The sequence below is a fragment of the Pelodiscus sinensis genome, chromosome 2 (genome assembly GCF_049634645.1).
Source record: "Pelodiscus sinensis isolate JC-2024 chromosome 2, ASM4963464v1, whole genome shotgun sequence".
NCBI lineage: Eukaryota > Metazoa > Chordata > Testudines > Trionychidae > Pelodiscus > Pelodiscus sinensis.
The window spans coordinates 234,786,390-234,811,943 of NC_134712.1; the positions used below are offsets into that span (position 1 = coordinate 234,786,390).

Sequence of the window (25,554 nt, forward strand, 5' to 3'; positions counted from 1 at the left end):
CTGCTGGACCACAGATGTTGCCAGACTGGAGAGTACTGGTTTTCAGAGGTTCAACCTATGTAAGATGAGGAGGTAAGCAAACAGAAATAAGTACTCTCCATTTTCCCCTCTTCTACAAGGCTGGTAATGAGATGTATGGACACCTCACTCATTCTCCGCAAGAGTCACATTCTTGTTATTTTCAGCTTCCTAGGAATTTTAGCAGGCCAAAGTCTGGGTAATAAGCAAGTAGTATTTTCCTCTGTAAATAACAAGATGAGTAACAACTATTTCCCACACTTTTACTAAAGCACTCTAATCAGTGGAAATAATTTGCAGTTTTACAATTCTGTATTAATAAATCAAGGATTATTCCATTATGAGAGTGCTCCTGAAAAGTGCCAGACTGACAGCCATGGAGGGAACAGGTGAAGCATAGGATCTTCAGCTCAAGTTTCCCCACACCAGCCTGTCAATCGTTGTGTTTCAAAACCTGTTTCCAAAAAGAGTCATTTCCAACCATTTTCATTTCTCATTTAACCCTGAGCCTCGGTGTGATTTCCCCAAATGTTTCCTTTACTGGTACTAGGGGGAGACACACCTCTGGGGGTAGGCACTTTCAGCTCTCCCAGCCCCGGCCACCAAGGCAGGCCAACTCGAGGCATGGCAGCCCTCGACTGCCCCGGCACGCTCCCTCTGGACACCAGGCGCCTCCGAGGCTAGCCCCAGCTATCCCTTCTCCCAGCCACTAAGGAAGCTGGGCTGGGTGGAGGCGAGGCCCAGTTCTCTTCCTCCAGCCACAGGGGTGTTTCATCAGACCGAGGCTGACCCATCTCTATCCCTCTGGCTGCAGGGCAGAAGGGGAGCGAGGTCACAGCTCTCCTCTGCCCCAGGGAGAGACCGAGGCTGCCCCAGCTCTTATCCCCCCCATCCCTGCTCTTTCACCCCAAGATCTTGCTCTTGTACCCACTGCCCCTTTCCCCCCACCCACCAGCCCTGGCTCTTCCCCTCTATACCACCAACCCCAAGGCCGCCCCTGCTCTTTTCCTCCCAGCCCCTTCCCTCTCCCCGGCTGCCAAGGTGCGGGGCCAGGGCATAGCTGGCCTGGTTCTACCCCAGAACTAGGGGTATGTGAGAGCACTGGGGTGCAGTGAGGGGCACAGCTCCCGCCTCTTTGGATCACCAGAGATGGGGAGGTCTCGGAGAGAGGGAGGATTCCTCGAGCACAGGGAGGAAAGGAGCATATAGGCCACGCGGCATGTGGCTTCTTCCCCCCCCCCCCCAATACTGGGGAGGAGGGGAAGGATAAAGGCCAAATGGCTCCTGCAGCCATGCAGCTCATGACTTCAGCCGCTACCCAGACCACCGGAAAGGGGAAAGGCTGCATTGTTCTTGGGCTGCATGGCTCACAGCTTTGTTCCTCCCCTCCCCACAGAGAACCAGGGAAGGGAGGGGAGGAGAGGAGAGTAAATGCGGCTTGCAGCTTGGCCCGGCCCTCCTCTCCCCCTCCCCGCTCCAGAGCACCAGGGAGGTGGGAAGGGGGCTGCTCTAGGGCCTCCTGGGGTCCCCTCACGACAGCTAAGCACTGGGCAATGGGCAGGGAGGAGGGAGGGAGAAAGGGTGGAGGCAGTCAGGATGCAGAGTGTCATGATGACGTCACTCTGTAGTCCTGCAGGAAAACTTTTTTTTTAACATATAGAAAGAAATTTTGATAAGGGCATCATTACAACCCCAAGAAACTTAATTTTTCCAAATACCATCATATAATAATTAATTCTCTGAGACAGATTGAAGCAGATGTCCTAGATATCAAGTCTGTAAAAACAGCACTTCATTGACTATCCTTTAACATAACAAGAAATATGTTCCAATGTAAAGTCCATTGAAACCAACAGAAAGATTCTCATTTTCCTCATTGGACTCTGAATTAAGTCTATCAAGGACAAGCATAAAAAGGCAACTAGCAACAGCTCCTCCTAAGAGTCTATTTTACCTGAATGCCTATGGAAATTCTAATTTTAACAGTAGAAAGGGAACTATAAAGAGGTTCGATACTTACATCCTTAACCTTTTCTGAAGTGATAGCTTCGTTATGACAATCAATGGCACCTTCTGCCACAATTATAATATTCAGCCTTTTTTTTCGTGCACGGTTCTATGAGAAGAAAACATTGGATATTGAAAAAGGGCCTGAAACAAGATACACCACTACAAAAAGAGTTTTGAAAACAAACTAGTATGTATTACAGACCAGTGACTAGAATCTTTTCCTTTGAATAATTTACCAAAAATATTTATAGTTCAATTAATCCAATGAAAAAGGAAAGAAAGCCATCTAGCTACAGTCGGATCTCAGAGTTATGGGAACACATCAGAAACGGAGGTTGTTTGTAACTCTGAATAAAACATTATGGTTGTTCTTTCAAAAGTGTATAGCTGAATATCAACTTAATACAACTTTGACAATTTACTACGCAGAAGAAATATGCTGCTTTTAATCATCTTAATTTAAATGAAGCAAGCAAAGAAACAGTTTCTTTACCTTGCCAAACTTGTTAACTCTTCCTTTTATTTTGTAGATTACATTTAACATAATATTGCACTGATGTTGTTGTTGTTTTGTCTACTGCTACCTAATTACACACTTTGAGTTCCAATGCGTTCACTGGTCAGTTCGTTACTCTGAGATTCTACTATATTTTCCTGTTATTAACTTAGTGTGGTCAAAGTGTGCTGTGCTGTGCTGTGCTGTACGGGGCATAAATCTCAACATTGTTCCATATCCTGGAGATCCTTCACTCCCAAATAGTTTCACAAAAAGTAAAACATACACTAGAAGACCAACAGAAATTAGATTGTTATTACTATTAATATACTAATGCTGGTATTTTTCATTCTTAAATTTTGCAAGCCTTGTGGCAGAAGCAGTTTTATCTTTCCTTTCAAGATTTCAGAGTTAATCTGCCTCATATGTGTCTGGTATCAGCAAACAAACAAGTTAATTACTCAAAATGTTTCCCTTTAAAAATGTTCTGCTGCCTAAGTGGGTGAATTCAAAGAGATGAGAATACTAACTTACTTTTTTAGTGTATGCATTTTGCATGCTAATAGCATGCATTACTACATATTTGAAAGTACTCACATAATTCTGCTTTTAGCTCTTTGAAATAATACACATATAAAAGTTTCCAGGGGTAGAATGAAATGTTCTACATAACATACCAAGGATAAAGACGACAAACCAGAAAACAGATCCATTATGGCTATGTTCGAGGTACCTACTGCAGCCCTAGAGGAAATCTCCCTGTGGTCCAAACATCTGGAGAATGCATGGATTGAGTCTGGAAAATATGCAGGTATCTACCTTGTATCTGTAGGTCTCTGCATCAACTGATATCTGTGGATGTGGATATCTGCAGCTCGTTTTTGCAGATACAAATGCAGATGCAAATTTTTAATCTAGAACCCTGCAAATTTGTGGATATCTGCTTTATATCTACAGTTGTGGATACGGATATCCACAAATTATTTTTGCAGATGTCAGTATGGCTGTGGATACCAATTTTGTATCTAGGAATAGAGGCATTTAGGACCAAATAATTCTATCACTGAAATCAATAGCAAAAATGTGATTAAATCCTACTGGGCTGTATGGGTATGACTGCACAGCAGGACAAAAGTCAAATTAAGATATGCAACTTCAGCCATGTAAATTGCGTAGCTGAAGTCAAAATAGCTTAATTCAGCTTTTGATGCTGTCTACACAGCAGGAAGTCAAAGAAAGAACACTCTTCCTCCAATTTCCCTTATTCCTCATGAAATGAGGGTTACAGGAGTCAGAGAAAGAAGTCCTGAATCTCTACATTATTTTTCAAAATAATAGCTTGTTATGTAGTTGCGCTCTGTTATTTTGGAATAACTGATGTTATTCCAAAATAACATTGCTATGCAGACATACATTATTTGTTGCTAGGCACCTCTTTTCAGATGCGAGCATCCCATGGAATACAGAATGTTCAAGATTCAAAACAGATTACCTCACAAAGCTTAACACACATCTGATCCTCCCATCCTTCTTCTGGGGGGTATTCCGGAATAAATACCCAATCCGCACCACAAGCTAATGCACTAACAAGAGCTAGATACCTAGTAAGACACATTAAGATATATAAATAAGACAATTAAAGTTCAAATCTTATAGTTTTTTTAATTATATTTGACTAGACACAAACTGGTGAAAACAGTACATACCCACAGTGTCTTCCCATAACTTCTAGGACAAAGGTCCTTTGATGGCTATAAAATAACAAGAGAGATCAACACTACTATTGTTATTGAAAAACCTAATCCAAATCACATTGAAGAAGTCAAAAGGGGTTGTGGTCAGTCCCTGACACTAAGAAAAACCTAGTAAGCCCAGAAGGGGAGAAACTAATCCTAGAGCACTCAATGCTGTACCCTCTTTAAAACTTTTCACAGCCAGAAGATGTTATATATATGCAGCCTGTGGTTAGTAAGGAATATATAGAATGACTGATGACTACAAGGAGTGACTGGAGAAGTGGTCTAAAGTTACAATTCAAGGCAAAAAATACTTCTTTAATTATTTTTCACCCACTGTACATTCAAGCCAGATTTTATTGTGGTGCTGTTCTAAAAAATGGGGTTGTTGTAAGAGAAAATTTGCATACAAATAAGTAATAAAAGTGAAAGAATATTTAATCCCTCATTCATAGTGTCACTTCAAAGACTAGCCTTTAGTCTTTTAATAATTATATTGATTACCTGACATTGTAAAACCAGTATGGTCATTTCTTTATTTATTAAGCTTAAAACTGAAGTGCATCAATTTTTCCCCCAAATATATTTCTGTGGCATTGAATATCAATGCATAAGTATGAGATACTTTAAAAAAAAAAAAAAAGCCCAGCTTTAGTGCACATGACTCTCTGGCTAAATTTTGTATACTTTTGCTTTCTGGAACTTGTCTGTTATTTTACATACCATTGCACAAGTCTGATGATGCAAGAAATAGCAAAGTGACAACATAGCTAACCTGTAACTATGTATCTTTTCTCACAAGTTCAGGAAAGTCTTTTCCAGAGTTCCAGTTTCCTTAAGGTGAATAACATCCCTGTGCAGAGCATCTCCACGAGTCCTCCATGCTGACAAGGGAAGTAACTAGTGCACAGGAGGGCTTATGCTGCTCTGTATAAGAGGGACTTTCACTCTTAAAGTTTGTGATGATGAATATAGTAAGGTGATAGACAAATGGAAACTGGATCAACGTATCCATTTTTTGCCTCTGGAGATCTGAGTTTAACTCTTGCTCATGCTTGCATAGTCATTGCTTTCCCTTATGGACAGACATCTGTTCTGATCTCATAGCTCCACTGATTTTGGAACAGAGTGCTGCCTGACTGGTATCCTGTGATCGTGAAAATCCCAGGATGAAATAAGGTATTGCTGCATTTTAGGATGGAGATCACCATCGGACAATCATCACCCAGATTACATTGCATTCTCCCCAAAGTTATAAGACTCTTTCTTTCATTATCATCATCATCCATATTTGAATTAGGAAGTCACAATAAAAATAAAGTATACAAACATACATTTCCACAATTCAATCCAGTTAACAAAATAATAGGATTACATTTACAAAACACAGATACAAAATGCTCCCAGTCCCTCTGTGCTCCATCTGTCAGACCGTCGTCACCCTAATTCCCTCCCACAAACACAAAGCAAATCAAGAGATAAGGGTTTAACTTTTGCTAGCAATGCAGTAATGGGTCTACGAAGTCTAAGAATTTTAGACTGCATTAGTTCATATGCATTAAGTATTCACCTAAGTCATAAAAATGATTTTAACACTCGGGGAAACTTAATATCTACCTGTAATTTTAAAATCTCAAGTATCCCCCCATAGATCCTGTTACCTTTGAGCAGTGGTCATAATAGCATCCACGACTTCAATGATTCTGTGCAAGGCCGAGTCAGTACCAATCGTCATATCAGTGCCACAGAAGTCATTATCTATGGATCCAACCATCCCAACAATGTTGAGATAAGCATATTTTTTAACAGCTTCTTCTTCAATCTTGCCTGCAGAGAAATAGCCATAAAACCATCTCTTAACAATAGTCAGCCACATGAGATGAAGCAAAATCAGACTGTAGCTGCAATGTATTGATTTAATTATTTGGGGTCGGGGAAACACAGAATTAAAATTTCTAAAATAAAAACCACACATTTCTACAGGGAAAGGATTAACCAAAGGCAAAAAAACTTGGAGCAAGAGGATAGCTTTTACTTAAGATCAGGGGGTCTTCTGGAACAAACCAAAAGCACTTCATCCCACCAAAAGATTTGCTAGGCCATTTGTTCAGTAAGTTTAGAACTAACATTGAGGTTATCACTCCCATTCAGATTACACTCTCAGTATATGGGGTGGAGGGCAGAAGCAGAGGAGTGCAAACTTGAATGGAGGGTGTAACTGGGCAGGTTTCAATGGACATAAAATTCTACAACATGGGAAAATATATTGTAATCAGCATAAATCCTGGGTGAAACCCTTTCTGGGTGACTGAAAAACTCCAGTATACTGTTTCATGACTAGTGGCAGGAATGGAGAATCCACAGTCTAAATCTACACTGAAAAAATACTGGGTCAGTCATTTAGATTTATACAATGCAGTAAAGTTATAAACCTTTGCCTAACTTTTAATTTGTGCTAGCAAAGAATGTGCTATAAAAGGGATTTTTTTAATGAATCTAATATTTTAGGACCAAAATATAGCTATCCAAAGGGGTCACAAATGTAACATTTCTAATGTATTATACAATGCATATTTCATGCAGTTCCTGGGAATGTTTTGACAAGTTGCTCAGCGATTATGTAATGTGACAATCCAATACACTTGGGGCTGAGTCTAAAACGAAGTATGCAGCTTTACTCACATGAGTATTCCCAGTGACTTCAGAAGGAAGACGTAGCATTATATTTTTCATGAGACTAAATTCCAGTCTCAGATTAATTATGTTTAGAAAAATAGTAGGATAAAGTAGAGGAAGTGAATTAAGGCAATGGGAACTGAAGCCAACACAAGCATAAACTATAATTTATAGCATCAAGGACACAACCTCATTGCAACCATGTCCACTGCACCATTTTGGTGCAAATGAGCAAAATACAATAGTTGGGACATATTCTCACAGAAGAAGGTGACAGCAATGCCTACATAAAAGTTGCCTAATACTTTCCATTAAAAAGGTTCCTTATATTTTTTTTTCTTTGAAAACCTCTCACAGCTCTACTGTTTGTAGCAAGCCTGGATATTCGGTCGGGGTTTCCCCTTGGATACAGAGTGCCTTTTTTGTCCCATGAGATTTTATTCAGATTTGGCTGAGATATGAAGTGTTAAAAATCACCATTACCCTCCCACACGTTCCCCAGGACAGATCTTCGCTTTACTGGTTGTTGCCCTTACTCGCTCTATTCTATTCACAGGAGGGATGTTAGATATCAGGTAATTGAATAGTCGTGTAACCGCATGAATTCTTATTGATTACACAAATATTCTATAGCCCCTGAGGGTGGGTCCCGCAGCCAGTCCACTCTGGCCCCACTCCTGGGGAGCCCCCTCCCACTCCGTGCTGTTGCCTCAGTATCAGAGACAACAGCCCAGGGTGCCAGGCGAGAGTCGGTCGGCAAGAGGAGCCAGTTTAAAAACCAGCTCCCCCCATAGACTGGCTGCAGCAGACCCTATCCACAGAGGTCCAAGCTTCCCGCAGACAGAAGCTGCTGCAGGCGGAGGGCCTGCTGCTGTGAAACAGCCTGAGTCCGCAGCGGCCAGGGTTGGCCGCAGACAGAAGCTGGTCCATCAGCAGTACCAGTCCGTGGGGGAGCTCAGGCCCTCCGCAGACAGGGACTGCTTCACTGCAGCCTCCCCTGCCCTGGCCTGTGCTGCTGTCTCTGATAGGCGGCAGCATGGTGGGTGGAGGCAGGAGGCACTCCCCAGCTCAAGCACCTGCTTCACCCCCTTTGCTATCTCTGGGTATGTCTACACTACCCCGCTAGTTCGAACTAGCGGGGTAATGTATGCATACCGCACTTGCTAATGAAGCCCGGGATTTGAATTTCCCGGGCTTCATTAGCATAAGCGGGGAGCCGCCATTTTTAAATCCCCGCTGCTTCGAACCCCGTGCAGCGCGGCTACACGGGGCTCGAACTAGGTAGTTCGGACTAGGTTCCTAATCCGAACTATCGTTACTCCTCGTGAAACGAGGTGTACCGGTAGTTCGGAATAGGCACCCTAGTCCGAACTACCTAGTTCGAGCCCCGTGTAGCCGCGCTGCACGGGGTTCGAAGCAGCGGGGATTTAAAAATGGCGGCTCCCCGCTTATGCTAATGAAGCCCGGGAAATTCAAATCCCGGGCTTCATTAGCAAGTGCGGTATGCATACATTACCCCGCTAGTTCGAACTAGGAGGGTAGTGTAGACATACCCTCTGATACAAAGGCAGCGGGGAGAGGGGGGAAAGGAAATCTGGAAGCCTGCCAAAAACTCACTATCCATTTCTCAGCTAGGGATGTGAATGATTCATCAGTTAACCGATAAGGGCACAAGGCTGCTCCAGCCTAAGGGGCCTGCCTCAGGCTAGAGCCACTCCAGCCCAGCCACAGCCCGCCCACCCCCATTTAATCAGTTAACCAGTTAGACTTAATGTTTAACCAGTTAACAAATTAAACAGGATTTTAAATCCCTATTCCCAGCCCAACCTATAATACCATCACACACTGTACCAAGGCACTCACAGAGTTCTCAGTAAGAGGTGGGAATGAATGAGCTGAGCCGAACAAGGTGTCTCTGCTTATAAACCATTAGCCTATTTATCACACATCCCCATCCTAGGAGGAATCACATGGAACAGGAACTCTCCCACCTCCCATGCTGGGAGCAAGGGGAAGAGAAAGATAGGCCAATAACCACTCCCTTATCTGCCACATGGGGGTAGCCAATCATCCCTCTGGGGTAACAAATGGGCAGGAGCACCCCAGCTGCTGGGTGCAGGAGAGAGAATTGGCTTTTCCCCCCACCAATCTCGTAGCTCCAGCAACCCACCTCCTCTGGTTGCTAGCCAATGTCGTTAATCTGGTACTTCAAGAAGTAATAGTGTTCAAGGTTTGGGGTTCAGACCCTGCTGATGATTCATGATGAAGGAAGATGTAGGAGTGGCTAAAGCTGCATACAGCAAAACTTGATTTTACATTTCCCATTTAATTAAAAAACTAAAGGAGTACAAACAAAACAATATATTAAAAGAAAATTATTTAGACCGCAAAGTGAAGCACTTGAAACTTAGGCAATGGCAAATGTATGGTGTGTAACAGGACTGATTCTTTAGGGTATGTCTACACTACAGCACTAATTTGAACTAACTTAGGGTATGTCTACACTACCCCGCTAGTTCGAACTAGCGGGGTAATGCATGCATACCGAATTTGCTAATGAAGCCCGGGATTTGAATTTCCCGGGCTTCATTAGCATAAAGCCGGCTCCGCCATTTTTAAAAGCCGGCTAGTGCGAACCCCGTGCCGCGCGGCTACACGCGGCACGGGGTTCGCACTAGCCAGCTTTTAAAAATGGCGGAGCCGGCTTTATGCTAATGAAGCCCGGGAAATTCAAATCCCGGGCTTCATTAGCAAGTTCGGTATGCATACATTACCCCACTAGTTCGAACTAGCGGGGTAGTGTAGACATACCCTTAGTTCGAATTACAGGCAGTCCCCAGGTTACGTACGAGATAGGGACTGTAGGTTTGTTCTTAAGTTGAATTTGTATGTAAGTCAGAACTGGTACATATTGTAGGGGAAACTCTAGCCAAACATTTCTCCAGAGCTCAGTTTTATTCTCCCACACCTCACTTCCCTCAGTCCTTTATTCTCAAGCTGAGGTGTCTGCTGAGAAAAGCCGCTCCGCATCTCCCTGGTCTGCTGGGGAGAGGGAGAGGGGCGCTAGCTTCACGTCTCCCTGGTCTGCTGGGGGAAAGTAGCTAATACAGGGTTGCCTCACCCCGTTTGTAAGTAGGGATCCGATGTAAGTCGGATCCATGTAACCCGGGGACTGCCTGTAGTTAATTCGAACTAAGCTAATTCGAATTAGTGCATCTAGACTTAAAAACTAGTTCGAATTAGTGTTTTGATAATTCGAACTAGCATGTCCACACTGAGTGGACCCTGAACCGAGATTAAGGCTGGCCGGAAGCAGTGCCGGCAGGGCATCACATTAGGACTTAGAGCGTGGAGCTGCTGTCTCAGGCTAGCCGAGGGCTGTGCTTAAAGGGACCCGACCTCCACCCTGGACAGACAGTTCTCAGGGGTTCCCCGCTTGCAAAGCAGTCCTGGCTTGGAGTGCCCTGAGTGCCCACACCTGGCACATCACAGCACTCAGCCATCAGCCCGGCTGAACTTGCCGCAGGCTGCCATCCGGAGGCGGGGTCAATCAAGGGGCTTCAGGAGAGCTTCCACCCCAAGAAGCCCACAGAGCCACCCCAGTCCTCCCCATCGGGGGCTCGTACCCATTCCTCCCTCACCTCCTTCCACTTACCCCTCCCTAGCCCCCCTTCCTGATGTTCAAAATAAAGGACACGTGTGTTCAAAAACAGAAACTCTCTTTATTGAACAAAACTCGGAGAAACTGGGAAAAGGAGGTGGGAGAGGGAAAGAGAGAGGGTGGGAGAGGGGAGGGCAACTAAAATGATCAGAGGTTTGGAACAGGTCCCATATGAAGAGAGGCTAAAGAGACTGGGACTTCTCAGCTTAGAAAAGAGGAGACCGAGGGGGGATACAATAGAGGTCTATAAAAGCATGAGTGGTGGGGAGAGGGTGCATAAAGAAAAGTTCTTCATTAGTTCCCATAATAGAAGGACTAGAGGACACCAAATGAAATGAATGGGTAGCAGGCTTCAAACTAATAACAGAAAGTTCTTCTTCACAAAGCAAATAATCAACCTGTGGAACTCCTTGCTGCAGGAGGCTGTGAAGGCTAGAACTAGAACAGAGTTTAAAGAGAAGTTAGATAAAGTCATGGAGGTTGGGTCCATGAAGTGCTATTAGCCAGGGGGTAGAAATGGTGTCCCTGGCCTCTGTTTGTGGAAGGCTGGAGATGGATGGCACGAGACAAATGGCTTGGTCATTGTTTCGGTCCATCCCCTCCAGGGTACCTAGGGTTGGCCGCTGTTGGCAGACAGGCTACTGGGCTAGATGGACCTTTGGTCTGACCCAGGACGGACATTCTAAGCTCAGGGCTCAGGGTCGGGGGTCTCAGTGGACCACCTTGATTTTCATGCAAACCTGCTCCCGGGTGGCCAGGCTGGCAGCTATCCTGCCCTAGACGGCCACTTTCCTGTGCCTAGTACGGAGGTCGTGGATGAGGTCCACAATCTGCGCACTAGACCAGGCGGACGCCCGCCTCTTGCGGACTAAGGCAGGCTCCCGGGAGCCGCCAGCCTGGTCCCGGGAAGAGGGGGAAGGCTGGGTGGCAGCGGGTGGCTGGCTCGAGCCGTGCCAGGTGCAGGGCCTGCTGGCTGGGTGCTGGCAGGCTTGCACCTGGCACGGGCACCGTAGCCAGCCCGTGCCCCTTTAAGGGCTCCAGGGCCGGGATGGGGGCAGACGAGTTTCCCTGGTGGTGCCCAGGGTGGCCACCAGGGCAAGCTGGGGAGGGCTAGCCTGCCACTAGTTCGAATTAAGTGGCTACACAGCCCTTAATTCGAACTAGCTAATTCGAACTAGGAGTTAGTCCTCGTAAAATGAGGTTTACCTAGTTCGAATTAAGCGCTCCGCTAGTTCGAATTAAGTTCGAACTAGCAGAGCGCTAGTGTAGCGCCTATCAAAGTTAATTTGAACTAACATCTGTTAGTTCGAATTAACTTTGTAGTGTAGACATACCCTTACTGAGCACACCTCCTGGCCAGGAGTGTTTCTGTGGGCTCTCCGCCTTCCCCCACCCTCTGCTGGGCCCTGTAAGAACTCACAGAGGCTCTCTCTGTTTAGCAGTATCCTTGGCTGGAACTAGATTAACACAAGAATCAGCTTACAGCAATGCAGAGCCCCAAACTGAAATCCATTCCAACAACACAGTATGGCTGTGTCTACACTGGGCCACTTATTCCGGAAAATCAGCCGCTTTTCCGGAAGATGCTGCGAGCTGTCTACACTGGCCCTTGAATTTCCAGAAAAGCAACGACGTTTAACTGTACAAAATCAGCCGCTATTCCGGAAAAACTATTCTGCTCCCACTCGGGCATAAGTCCTTATTCCGGAACACTGTTCTGGAAAAGGGCCAGTGTAGACAGCCCAGTAGTCTTTTCCGGAAAAAAGCCCCGATCGCGGAAATGACGGTCGGGGCTCTTTTCCGGAAAATCATGTCTACATTGGCCACGGACGCTTTTCCGGAAAAAGGGCTTTTCCTGAAAAGCAGCCTGCCAGTGTAGACGCTCTTTTTCCGGAAATACTTATAACGAAAACTATTCTGTTTTAAGCATTTCCAGAAATTCATGCCAGTGTAGACACAGCCTATGGGAAGAAAGTGGACAGTCCTTGGTGGAGAAAGAACAGGTTAAGACAGTGGTCCCCAACCATTTGGGGTTGCCGGGCACCAGGGGGCGTGGCCGTTCGCCCGCCGGCGCCCGGGGGGGCGGGGCCCCCCCAAGCGGGGCCCCCCCATAGCCGCATTCCCGGGGCCGGCGCTGGCGTTCTCTTCCCCCTCTCCCCCAAGCGCCGCGCGCCCGGGGCCATGGCGCCCGCGGGCACCGTGTTGGGGACCACGGGGTTAAGAACTATTTAGAAAAGCTAGACATACACAATTCCATGGGTCCAGATTTAATGCATCCAAGGGTACTGAGGTAGTTTGCAAATGTCATTGCAGAGCCTTTGGCCATTATCTTTGAAAACTTGTGGAGATTGGGAGAGATCCCGGATGATTGGAAAAAAGGCAAATGTAGTGTCCATCTTTAAAAAAGGGAAGAAGGACAATCTAGGGAACTACAGACCAGTCAGCATTACCTCAGTCCCCAGAAAAATCATGGAGGGGAGCCTCAAGAAATCCATTTTGAAGCACTTGGAAGAGGGGAAAGTGATCAGGAATAGTCAACATGGATTCACGAAGGGCAAATCATGCTGGACCAATCTGATTAGTTTCTGTGATTAGGTAATTGGCTCTGTGGACACAGGGAAGTCAGTGGATGTGATATATCTTGACTTTAGCAAAGCTTTTGATACAGTCTCCCAGAATATTCTTGCCAGCAAGCTAGGGAAGTACAGATTGGATAAATGGACTGTAAGGTGGAGAGAAAGCTGGCTAGAGTGTTGGGCCCAACAGATAGTGATCAACGGGTCCACGTCTTATTGGCAGTCAGTTTCAAGCACAGTGCTGCAAGGAATAGTTTTAGGGCTGGTTTTGTTCAACATCTTTATTAATGACCTGGATGAGGGGGTGGATTGCACCATCAGCAAGTTTTCAGATGACACTAAGCTAGGGGGAGAAGTAGATATGTTGGAAGATAGGGATAAGGTCCAGAGTGACCTAGACAAACTGGAGGATTGAGCCAAAAGAAATCTGATGAGGTTCAACAAGGACATGTACAGAGCCCTGCACTTGGGGAAGAATCCCAAGCACTGTTACAGGCTGGGGACCGACTGGCTAAGTAGTAATTCAACAGAAAAGGACCTAGGGATTACAGTGGATGAGAAGCTGCATATGAGTCAACAGTGTGCCCTTGTAGTCAAGAAGGCTAATGGCATATCAGGTTGCATTAGGAGGCCACATCTGGAATATTGTGTCCAGTTCTGGGCCCCCCATTATAGAAAGGATGTGTACACAGATGGGTACGCATTGGAAAGGGTCCAGCGGAGAGCAACCAAAATGATTGGGGGGGCTGGAGCACATGATCTACAAAGAGATCCTGGGCTAATTTAATCTGCAGAGGAGAAGAGTGAGGGGGGATTTGATAGCAGCTTTTAATTTCCTGAAGGGAGGTTCCAAAGAGGATGGAGAGAGGCTGTTCTCAATAGTGACGGATGGCAGAACAAGGAGCAATGGTCTCAAATTACAGTGGGGGAGGTCTAGGTTGGATATTAGAAAAATGTATTTCAGTAGGTGGGTGGTGAAGCACTATAACTAGTTGCCTAGGGAGGTGGTAGAATCTCCATCCCTAGAGGTTTTTAGGTGCTGGCTTGACAAAGTCCTCGCTCGGATGGTTTAGTTGGAGTTGGTCCTGCTTTGATGACCTCCTGAGGTCTCTTCCAACCCTAGGATTCTATGATTCTTTGAACACTTTACTGTTTTCTCTCATTCCCATACCAATCTTACCCTGTAGCCAGTCCTCCCAGCTCTTTCCCTGGGGCTCTGATGTCCAGTTCCAAACACAAGTAGAGTTTCTTACCCCTCCAGAAGTAGCCCCTTTTCTCCCGGCAATATCCACCCTAACTGCAACTCCCCATCCCCGGGCTTCACTACTTACAGTAGTCACCTTCTGCTCTTTACAGTGAATTGCCTGATTCCCTCTGATGAGGTTCGGTCTGTTATCAGGGATAGCTTAGACCCAAGTTCTACAGCCAACGGGGCAAGCCACACTCTATGCAGCTTCAATTTGGCCTCTTTGGTGTATGCATTATGATAATCTTTAATTATAAGATTCTGTCCTATTTTTTTCCACAGGAAATCTGGCTCGTTTCAGAGCACAGGACGGATGCACAAGAGGACTGAAAAGTTATATGTACACTATCATAAATCTAGCATTTCCTAAATTTCAGGTGGGTAACATTCTGTAATAATGACAGATCAATTTTCTTTCATCCATTGAAGGACTAAGAACTTTACATTTTCAGAGATTCAAACTTACCACTTTGTGCCAGTTCCTCTAGAAGTCCACTCCATTCTTCACGAAAGAGATTAGCACCTGTTAAACTACCATCACCACCAATCACACAAAGGTTAGTGATTCCACGCTGAATCAAGTTGGACGCTGCCTTCAAACGGCCTTCCCGATTACGAAATGCTTTGCAGCGTGCACTACCAATAACTGTCCCTCCCTAGAATAAAGGAAATAAATAAGATCTAATGTATGTATGTCATATTACTTGCTAATTATTTTTATGCTAATTTGTTAATTAAGAAAAATAAATAAGAAAAACAAAAAAGAGTATGGAAGTACACTAGAAAATAACAGTTACCCAAATCTCTGGGAACATTGACTGATACGCATGTACCAGAGTTGTTAGAATGCAATGAGGCAGGAAACAAGTGTAGTAAATAAGAAAAAATTTTGGAAAGCTCTTCTCAAACAGATGAGGGATAAACTTCACTAGCACACAACCATCACTAAAGTGTGAAGATGTGCTGTAAAATTTTTAGTCCTTTGATTTTTTTTATGTTATGTCAAACACATACAGAAGCACCAGGAACTGGAATTCCCTAGTTCCACTTTCCTCCCTGCTAATTACTATTGCACAACATGTACTTTCATCTTTTTCAACTAAAGTTGGGATTCCCTTTCCTCCTACATCTTCAAACTGCCACTGTAAATACTTTGACAGCACATATCACTAAATGATGAAAAGTGTGAGTTGTGCCTTGTTTCATCAGGAATCACAGAAAACCACAGAAAAGTTGGACTTGAAGCCCTGGTCTACATTAGGGAGTTATTTTGAAATAACTCCCCTTATTTCAAAATAACAAGCCAAGCATCCACACTACCAAACCCCTTATTTTGAAATAAGGGGCCAGTTATTTTGAAATAACTCCTGCTTTCCACAAGGAATAACGCTTATTTCGAAACAGTTACTTCAAAATAATGATACTGTGGACACTCCACTGCTGCTATTTTGAAATAACTACTCCCCAGAGTCATTCAAAGTAATTACTCCCCAGTTCTTAAAAACTCCAGTGATGAAGATCACATAACCAGACTAGTTAATTTCTTCCACTGCTTAACTACCCAGACAGTTAGAAAGTTTTCTTTCATGTCTAACTTAAATCTCCCTTGCTGCAGTTTCAGCCCATTATTTTTTGTCCTGTTCTGTTGTTGAGAACAATTTATCATTCTTCTCTTTATAACAACCTTTTATATACACAAAGACTGTTTTCCTGACTCCTTTCAGTCTTCTCTTCTCCAGATTAAACAAATCCATTTTTTTTCAATCTTTCCTTGCAGGACGTGTTTTCTAGACCTTTAATCATTTTTGTTGCTCTCCTCTGGACTTTGTCCAATTTGCCCATGTCTTTCATGAAAGGAGGTGCCCAGAACTGAACACAATATTCCATCTTATCAGTGCTGAGAGCAATGGAAGAATTACTTTCTCATGTCTTGCTTACAACACAAGTCTCAGAATGTTTAGGGTTTTTTTTACAACTGTACATTCTTAACTCATATTTACTTTTTGACAAACCTTTTCTGCTGTTGTCCTTGGTAGGCAGTGTTCCATGTAAGCTAAGCACTTTGGTGGCTGCCCAAGAGAAATTCAGGTATTGCCCAGCTGACTAGCAGAACACCCACAGCCGCCCACTGCTGGCAGCATGTGTTTCTACTGGTGGTGCACATTTGCAAATGCCTCGGTGCACATAACAAAATGTATTCTTCGCATAAATGGAAAAAAATTAAAGGGAACACTGCTGGTAGATGGTCCTTCCTATTTTTTTATTTATGCAGGTGATTGTGTCCTTATTGAATTACATCCTATGTGTTTCAGATCATTTCTCCAATTTGTGAAGATTTGTCCTTTACAGTACTTGCAAATTTCCCAGTATGTCATCATCCACAAACTTTTCAAGTTTATTCTATGATACTATTCAAATAATTTCTGAACATACTGAACAGAACTGAATGCAGGACAGATCATGAAGGACCCACCTGATATGACCTTCCAGTTTGATCATGACGCATTAGTAACTACTCTCTGAATATGTTTTTTTCAAACCTATTGTGTGCCCACAAAGTCATGTGCATCTATATCAAACGCTTCACTAAACTCAAATTATATTATATCTATTCATGAGGCTTACTGCCTTATCAGTTAAGGCTATTAGGTTGGTTTGACATGATTTGTCCCTGATATAGTGACTGTTACCTATCACTTTATTTTATTATTGGTGCTTACAAATTGATTGTTTGATAATTTGCTCTATTATGCTTCTGGGCACCAAAGTTAGGATGACTGATCTATAATTCTCTGGGTTGTTCTTATTCCCCTTTTAATAGATAGGTACTATATTTGCCCTTTCCTAGTCCTCTGGCATCTCTCTCATCTTACACACATTCTCAAAGTTAATTGCTAATGGCTCAAAGATTGCTTCAGTCAGTTCCTTAAATATTCTAGAATGTATTTCATTGGCTCCATTGACTTCAAAAGATTCTTAACTTGTTCTTTCCCTATTTTAGCCTCAGATCTCTTACTCACTTCCTGCCTTTCCTATGCATTGGGATAGTTTGCTCCTGTCCTCTTTAATGTTAATAAAAAAAAAACTGCCAGTCCTCCAAATTCTTTTTCTCTTTAGAATTCCTTCCCATGGGGTCCTGAGCTTGCTAAAGTTTGCCTTCTTTAAATTCCATATCTTTATTCTTCTGTTTTCCTTCTGACTCTTCTTTAAAATCATGAATTCTGTAATTTCATGGACACTTTAACCCAACCTGCCTTCCACCTTCAAATTCTAAACCAGTTCCTCCCTGTTTGTCAGAATCTAATCTAGGACAGACTTTTCCTTAAGCACTTTTTCCACCTTCTGTAATAAAATGTATCTTAGGTGCATTCCAAAAACTTGGGAGGATAATCTTGCCGGATTCTTACTGTAGTATTTTCCCTCATCAGATGTCTGGGTAGTTGAACACCACGTCCCATCTTTTGAAAGATTTTGTTGGTTCTTTAAAATCTGTTTAGAAACTATAAGTAAGCTTTACAAAACCATATATAATCATCAGGATATCTTTTTTGGTCTTCTATAAAGCTTACTGTCTTTGATTTTATTCATAATGTTGCTGTATTTCTATGTATACTAAAAAGTAAAATTAACATACTGTAAAAGCTTTTTTTTTTTCTAGCAGAAGATTTGGAGATGATCATCTCAGCGTTTCATAATCATTTCCTACATAAAGTAGAAACAAGAAATCTGAGTCAGGCCCGGCCCAACCCAAATTTGAGCTTGGAATTTGTACAGTTTGTATTGCCATCTAAAAAAGTCTGCTTCACCACCAAGTACTTCCTGTTCCAATCCATTTCTTGGCACTGCTCATATGTGTTGAAAGTCGTAATAAGCTGATAATGGGAAGATGAAAGTGAGGAAGAAGAGACCTGGGAAACCTGTCTCCATGAATGACAGTGCAGCACAAACACTTTAAGTAGTTCTAAAAGTAACCAGCCATGATGGAAACAATGTGGAAAATGGCTCACAATAGAAACATCAGAAATGGTAACAGGCAAAAGACTGTTTTAACTGAAAGAATATGACCCATTCACTGCTAATAGTGTGTCTTTCTATTCAGAAACAGAATTATGAACCAAGTAGACAAAAATATCCATTCCCTCAAAATACTTATGTATACAAAGGTAATAATAAAATAAAAATTAGAACAGGATAAAAAAGAACAGACAGGCCTGCAAGCAATATTCTACCTTTCTTTTATGTTAGTCAAAATAAGAACTATTTTGTGAAGAAGAAATGCTGCAGAGAGGTAACTACAGCACAATCATGTTTCGCACAATGATTTGGCGCCCACCAGACATATGCACTAGTCTCCATATATAATAGTCTGATTGTTAGCAATTGTTTTGAATATGTTTACTTTTGCTGGTGAACAGTTTCCAGGGCATCACTCAGCATTTCCCTACTAATATTACATTTTTTGTAAACTTCCTGGGCTCAATTCTCTCATTTCTGATTAACATCTATATCTAGGCATGCATTTAAGATACTAACTGATATAAAATCCCAATTAATCAGCGAACAGATTACACATTAGATTAACCTAATGTTTAACTGGTTAACCAACTAAATGGAATCCAAGCCTTGGGGCCGGGAGCTTGTTGCCTGGAGAGCTCTGAGCCAGGGCCAGCCCAGGCCATTTTGGTGCCCTGGGCCCTGTAGCTGCGGGGGAAAGGGCGCTGCTGGCCGGTGCTGCAGGGGTTAACATGGTCCTCGCCCCAGGCGGCCACTGCAGCCCTCTAGGAGCCACGTGCCCCCTGTAGGTTGGCGCCCTGGCAGCTGCCCGGCTAGCCCACCCCTTAGTTCGGCCCTGCTCTCAGCTCATGGGGCTCCTGGCACTGTGCTGGCCCCAGGGCTGGGGCTGCCACTGGCAGGCTCCCAGGCCCCTTAGTGCTAGGTCTGTGGTGGCCACCCGTTCCCAGCCCCCACCCTGGGGTGTGGGCTGCCACCAGCGCCCAATCCCACTGCTGGGGCTGTGATGGCCACTGCCTCAGAGCCCCAGTGCTGGGGCAGTCCTCCATCCATGGCAGGCCATAGGAAGGGGTCTGCTCCTGAGCACTGGTTAACTGGTACCCGGTAAGCATCACTTGGTAAGGGTGATGTTAACTGGGTAACTGGTTACCAGATCACATCCCTAATTTGGGCACTCACTTTTGAAAATCTAGAACCTACATTTTTAAAGGGGGTGACTGTTTCTATGTGCTCAACAAGACACATCTTATGGAAGTCTGACTTTTGGAAGATGCTGAGCATCAATTGTCTGAAAAGCAGGCCCCATTTGTCAATGGGTATTTGAAGTTGAATGCCCAAAAATGGAACCAGTCAACCTCACTTTTGAAATTCTTAGCCTTAATCTTTAAAAGTTTAAAAATTCCAGTTTCCAAATGAGGCCTTTGATTTGTTTTCGGTTTTTGAAGTACTTACCACTTGCAAGATGCTTGAAACACTTTCCCATGACACTTCAACAATGTTGTTACCTCCATCAACCATACCTTGGTATCCCTGAGACAAGAGAAACATTCTTTAGAAACCTGACATGTCACACTGCATAGTATTATTATTGGGTGATGTTCATGTTGCACATTACAAATGCATATACAGAGCCATCCTGGGGGAGGAAGGAGGGGAGAGGAACAGGGTCAGAGGCAATCCCCCCTCCTTCAATGTCCCAGGAATAGGGCCCAGAGCAACTCCCCCTGCTGCAGACCCCAACCTCAGTCCACCTCTTCCTCCATACCCCACCCCTGGCTCTACCCATGCCCTGACCCTGCTCTGCCCCCTTGCTCCCTCCCCTGAGCAGTACTGCCTGGGGGATTAACAGGGGTCTGGTACGGTCCAGCAACTGGCTTCACTCTGCCCTACAGCCTCTTCCAACCCGTTGTGCCCCACTTCTCTGCGGCGACGGGAAGTGGGGCACTTTACGGTCAGGGCACTCTACTTCCTGCTGCTGCAGGAAGTGGCACAGCAGAATGGATCAAGCTGCTGGGCCACTCTGGATCCCACCGCCGCGGTGAGTGTCGGGGGGGAGGGAGTGACTCCTGCACCAGGCCTCCATAATGCCCCAAGTCCCTCCCTCCATAGGACAATTGAAGCAGAGCAGCCACTGTGGGTTCCCAAAAAGCATAGGGCCTGGGGCAGCCGCCCTGAGCCATCCTATGGTTGGCTCTGTACTCAATTTTAAACAGTAGTACTCTTCTAAGCTCCACTTCAGCCCCACTGGCATGAACCACCAAAATGATACACCATTCACAGTACACTGTGTTGATGTTCACAACATATAGGTGCCACTTGGCTCCACTGGTCTTCTTAAGCTCCCTTTTGAGATACCTGAATGCACCTATAGACCCTGTGGGCTCATGAGGATTCTCTTCTTCTTGATTTGGAGGTAAGTGGTGGTATCTCTCCAAACCCACAGCTTGTGGCACTGACATCAGTCACTGCTCTCAGTAAACTGTAGGGCTACGTCTACACTGGCCCCTTCTTCAGAATAGCCATGCTAATTTAGAACTTTGGAATAGGGAAATGCGCAGGGGATTTAAATATCCCCCGCGGGATTTAAATAAACATGGCCGCCGCTTTTTTTCCGGCTTGGGGAAAAGCCAGAAAAGACCGTCCAGACTGGCGCGATCCTCCGGAATAAAGCCCTATTCCGGAATAGTGATAGAAATGTAGCCGTGTTAGTCTGGGGTAGTTGAAGCAAAATGCAGGACAATGTAGCACTTTAAAGACTAACAGGATGGTTTCAAAGTAGTTTGAAAGTAGGAATAAGAGATCCTCCGGAATAGGGCTTTATTCCGGAGGATCGCGCCAGTCTGGACACTCTTTTCCGGCTTTTCCCCAAACCGGAAAAAAAGCGGCGGCCATGTTTATTTAAATCCCCCGCGCATTTCCCTATTCCAAAGTTCTAAATTAGCATGGCTATTCCGAAGAAGTGGCCAGTGTAGACGTAGCCTAGTGTAACCCTCTGTGATGTGGCATACCAACACCACAGTAGGACTGCAAGGGTTAACCCTGTTCACCTAGCCAAGGAGACCCTGCCCCATCAGCTCTGCTGGGCATGGTCCAGCTGAAGGCCAGGTATAAAGTCTGTAGAACAGCTTAGTCTGAGCTGTGCACTTTTGCAGCTGCTCAGGAGAGATTCAAATGCTTCCCAGCTGATTAGTAGCATGCCCACAGCTCTGTTTTGTTTCTACTGGTGATGCGCATTCACACATAAAAATGTATTCTGCACATGGATGGGAAACATCTGCGCATAGATTAGAGGGAACACTGCTGACTGCCAATGGAGAAGGAAAAACTGTAGCAGCTCCTAAGAAGGAACTGCCAGTACACCAAGATGTCAATGCCAGCCAGAAGAAAGTCGATGCAGATGCCCCAGATTGGAGCATTACTGGGAGAGAAGATCCAGAGAGCACAGAGCTACAGAGTCAGACAGGAAGTAACCCAGGGGAATTTTGAGCAGAACGATAGCTTTACCAAAAAGAGTTCAGTGTGTTTTGGGAGGGGATCCCCGATGAACTGGTGGTGGCCAACCCCACCCCACCCCGCACTGTCATGCCACCTCTAGATTGGGACCCACTGGAGATGGCAGGGCTGGGTCCTCCTACCCCATCACCACTACCTCTCCAAGTTGGGGAATCTGCACCCCATGTCACTGACTCTGGCCACCAGGCAATACTTCCTTGGGAGTGGCGGGTGCTGCTATTGACTTTGGCTGCGAGGCCTCACTTCACTGCAGGAAGAGGGTGTTGCTATTGACTCTGGCTGCTAGGCAACACTGCCCTGCAGGATAAGGGTGTTGTCAATGACTCTGGCAGTTAGGCCATAGGGCTTTGGAAGAGCAAGGCTTTGTTACTGACTGAGGCAGCCCAGCCAGGTTGTCTGGGTGGTCAAGACCGTGGGCACGTGACCCACCTCAAGAGGAGGATGGGCCTAGCAACTCTGTGACATGCTCCCTCATTTTTACATAAGGGACAAAAAAGTTAACAATACCGACAATTACATAATCATTATCAGACTGCTGAATTAACCCCCACATGCCTCTAAGAGCTAGTGTTCCAGCCTCTTCGCAGACTCATCTCTGCATCAGTTACATTCTATGTGTTCACAGTTTTTAAAGATTTCTTCACAATCATAACAGCTAGAGATGCACTTATAAAAATGAAAGCTGAGATTCTGAAGAACCGGAAAGTGATTTCAAAAAAATGCCACTATGGGATATGAATGAAGGCCATCTGCTTCAAATCCCTAGCTTCAAAATGCAAAATTATACCGTTAAAGTACAATACAGATAGCCAATTAAAGGGAATAGCAATATATTTGCTGAGCATTAACAATTACACATTCTATAATTTTTGAAGAACTGGGGACAGACTAAGGGTATGTCTAGAATGCAGAGTTTCAGAAAACCAGACGTGCTTTTTCGGCATCCCTGTAAACCTCATTCTACGAGGAAGAAGGAATGTTCCAAAAGAGTCTTTTTTCCGACATTTGGCCCAGTGTATACGGGCCAATTGTCAGAAAAGCCTCTTTCAGAAGAAAAGCAGAAAAAGATACACAAATTGCATATCTTTTTCCAATAGAACTTTGTAGTCTAGATACAGCCTAAGGGAATAGCGAGTGTGTTTACAATGTCCACAAAGGAAAGAAAAGTGATCCTGACATGTACTGTTCGGGAAGCATTAATTTAAATACATTTTAAAGTAATGAGAAAAATCTCTAAACATCTCAGAGCAAAACAGGATCATAAACAACAAATAAAATTGGATTACAAATAACAAATGGGGTCAGACACACTTAATTGCCCTTTTTGACACAATTAATGGTGAAGGAAATGTAGCAGAGGCAATGTACTGGATTTTGGTAAACCATTTAAAACACAGCCCCAAAACATAAATTCAAATTGGCTTGGAAAATCATTGTGTACTGGTAAAAGACAACATGTCAAGATGAGAAAAGGAAAGATGTCGAGTGGGAAACTATGGGGCTCAGCATTAATCTAGTTTTATTAATTCACTATATAATTATTAAGCACAGGATACTTGCATTTGCCAATTGTAATGTATGGGGAAAGTTTTGCCACAGATGGTGAGAGGAACAAAATAACATTGGAATTTAATCTGGAAAAATATAGGCAAGCAACACGGGAATTCAGGGGCAAGATTAGAAAGGCAAAGGCACAAAAAGAGATCAAACTAGCTACAGGGATAAAGGGAAACAAGAAGACCTTTTATAAATACATTAAAAGCAAGAGGAAGACCCAGGATAGGGTAGGCCCACTGCTTAGTGAGGAGGGAGAAGCAGTAACAGGAAACTTGGAAATGGCGGAGATGCTCAATGACTTCTTTGTTTCGGTCTTCACCGAGAAGTCTGGAGGTGTGCCTAACATAGTGAATACAAGCAGAGAGAGGGTAAGTTTAGAAGATAGGATACACAAAGAACAAGTTAAAAATCACTTAGGAAAGTTAGATGTCAGCAAGTCACCAGGTCCTGATGAAATGCATCCCAGGATACTCAAGGAGCTAATAGAGGAGGTATCTGAGCCTTTAGCTATGATCTTTGAAAAATCATGGCAGACAGGGGAGATTCCAGAAGACTGGAAAAGGGCAAATATTGTGCCCATCTATAAAAAGGGGAATAAGAACAACCCAGGAAACTACAGACCGGTCAGTTTAACGTCTGTCCCAGGGAAGATAATGGAGCAGGTAATTAAGGAAATCATATGCAAACACTTGGAAGGTAATAAAGTGATAGGGAATAGCCAGCATGGTTTGTGAAGAACAAGTCATGCCAAACTAATCTGATAGCTTTCTTTGATAAGATAACGAGCCTTGTGGATAGGGGAGAAGCGGTGGATGTCATATACCTAGACTTTAGTAAGGCATTTGATACAGTCTCGCACGAGATTCTTATTGATAAACTAGGCAAATATAACTTAGATAGGGCCACGATAAGGTGGGTGCATAATTGGCTGGATAACCGTAGTCAGAGAGTTGTTGTTAACGGTTCTAAATCCTGCTGGAAAGGGATAACAAGTGGAGTTCCTCAAGGGTCTGTTTTGGGACCCGTACTGTTCAATATCTTCATCAATGATGTAGATATTGGGATAGAGAGTACGCTTATTAAGTTTGCAGATGATACCAAACTGGGTGGGGTTGCGACTTCTTTGGAGGATAGGGACATAATTCAAAATGACCTTAGCAAGTTAGAGAAATGGTCAGAGGTAAACAGGATGAGGTTTAATAAAGAGAAATGCAAAGTGCTCCACTTAGGAAGGAACAATCAGTTCCATACATACAAGATGGGAAGCGACTGTCTAGGAAGGAGCATGGCGGAAAGGGATCTAGGGGTCATAGTGGACCACAAGTTGAATATGAGTCAACAGTGTGATGCTGTTGCAAAAAAAGCAAATATGACTCTAGGTTGTATCAACAGGTGTGTTGTAAGCAAAACTCGTGAAGTCATTCTGCCGCTCTACTCTGCACTAGTTAGGCCTCAGCTGGAGTACTGTGTCCAGTTCTGGGCGCCACATTTCAAGAAAGATGTGGAGAAATTGGAAAGGGTACAGAGAAGAGCGACAAGAATGATTAAAGGTCTAGAGAACATGACCTATGAAGCCAGGCTTCATGAACTGGGCTTGTTTAGTTTGGAATAAAGAAGATTAAGGGGGGACATGATAGCGGTTTTCAAATATCTAAAAGGGTGTCACAAGGAGGAAGGAGAAAATTTGTTCCTCTTGGTTTCTGAGGACAGGACAAGGAGTAATGGGCTTAAAGTGCAGCAGGGGAGGTTTAGATTGGACATTAGGAAAAAATTCCTAACTGTCAGGGTGGTCAAATATTGGAATAAATTGCCAAGGGAGGTGGTGGAATCTCCCTCTCTGGAGATATTTAAGAACAGGTTAGATAGACATCTGTCAGGGATGGTGTAGATGGAGCTTGGTCCTGCCTTGAGGGCGGGGGGCTGGACTCGATGACCTCTTGAGGTCCCTTCCAGTCCTATTATTCTATAAAAATGCAAACTAGTATATCTGAGTAAGGATGTTAAGGACTAGTTGACTATCCGATAAGCAAATGCTTACCTGATGGTCAGTCAAC

At 44.2% G+C, this 25,554-nt stretch overlaps 1 protein-coding gene across 3 annotated transcripts in view; it reads right to left on the minus strand.

The window, feature by feature from the left end:
* The window catches only part of PFKP (phosphofructokinase, platelet), a 93,910-nt gene that overhangs the window by 45,319 nt on the left and 23,037 nt on the right, over window positions 1–25,554 (minus strand). For all 3 annotated transcript variants that reach the window (XM_075922711.1, XM_075922709.1, XM_075922710.1), the window contains exons 3-8: window positions 19,883–19,960; window positions 14,886–15,075; window positions 5,922–6,087; window positions 4,231–4,275; window positions 4,017–4,125; window positions 2,039–2,134 (exon numbers count right to left, since the gene is read on the minus strand). In XM_075922711.1, the coding sequence (XP_075778826.1) occupies window positions 2,039–2,134; window positions 4,017–4,125; window positions 4,231–4,275; window positions 5,922–6,087; window positions 14,886–15,075; window positions 19,883–19,960 (684 nt within the window). The remainder of the gene's footprint in view (window positions 1–2,038; window positions 2,135–4,016; window positions 4,126–4,230; window positions 4,276–5,921; window positions 6,088–14,885; window positions 15,076–19,882; window positions 19,961–25,554) is intronic.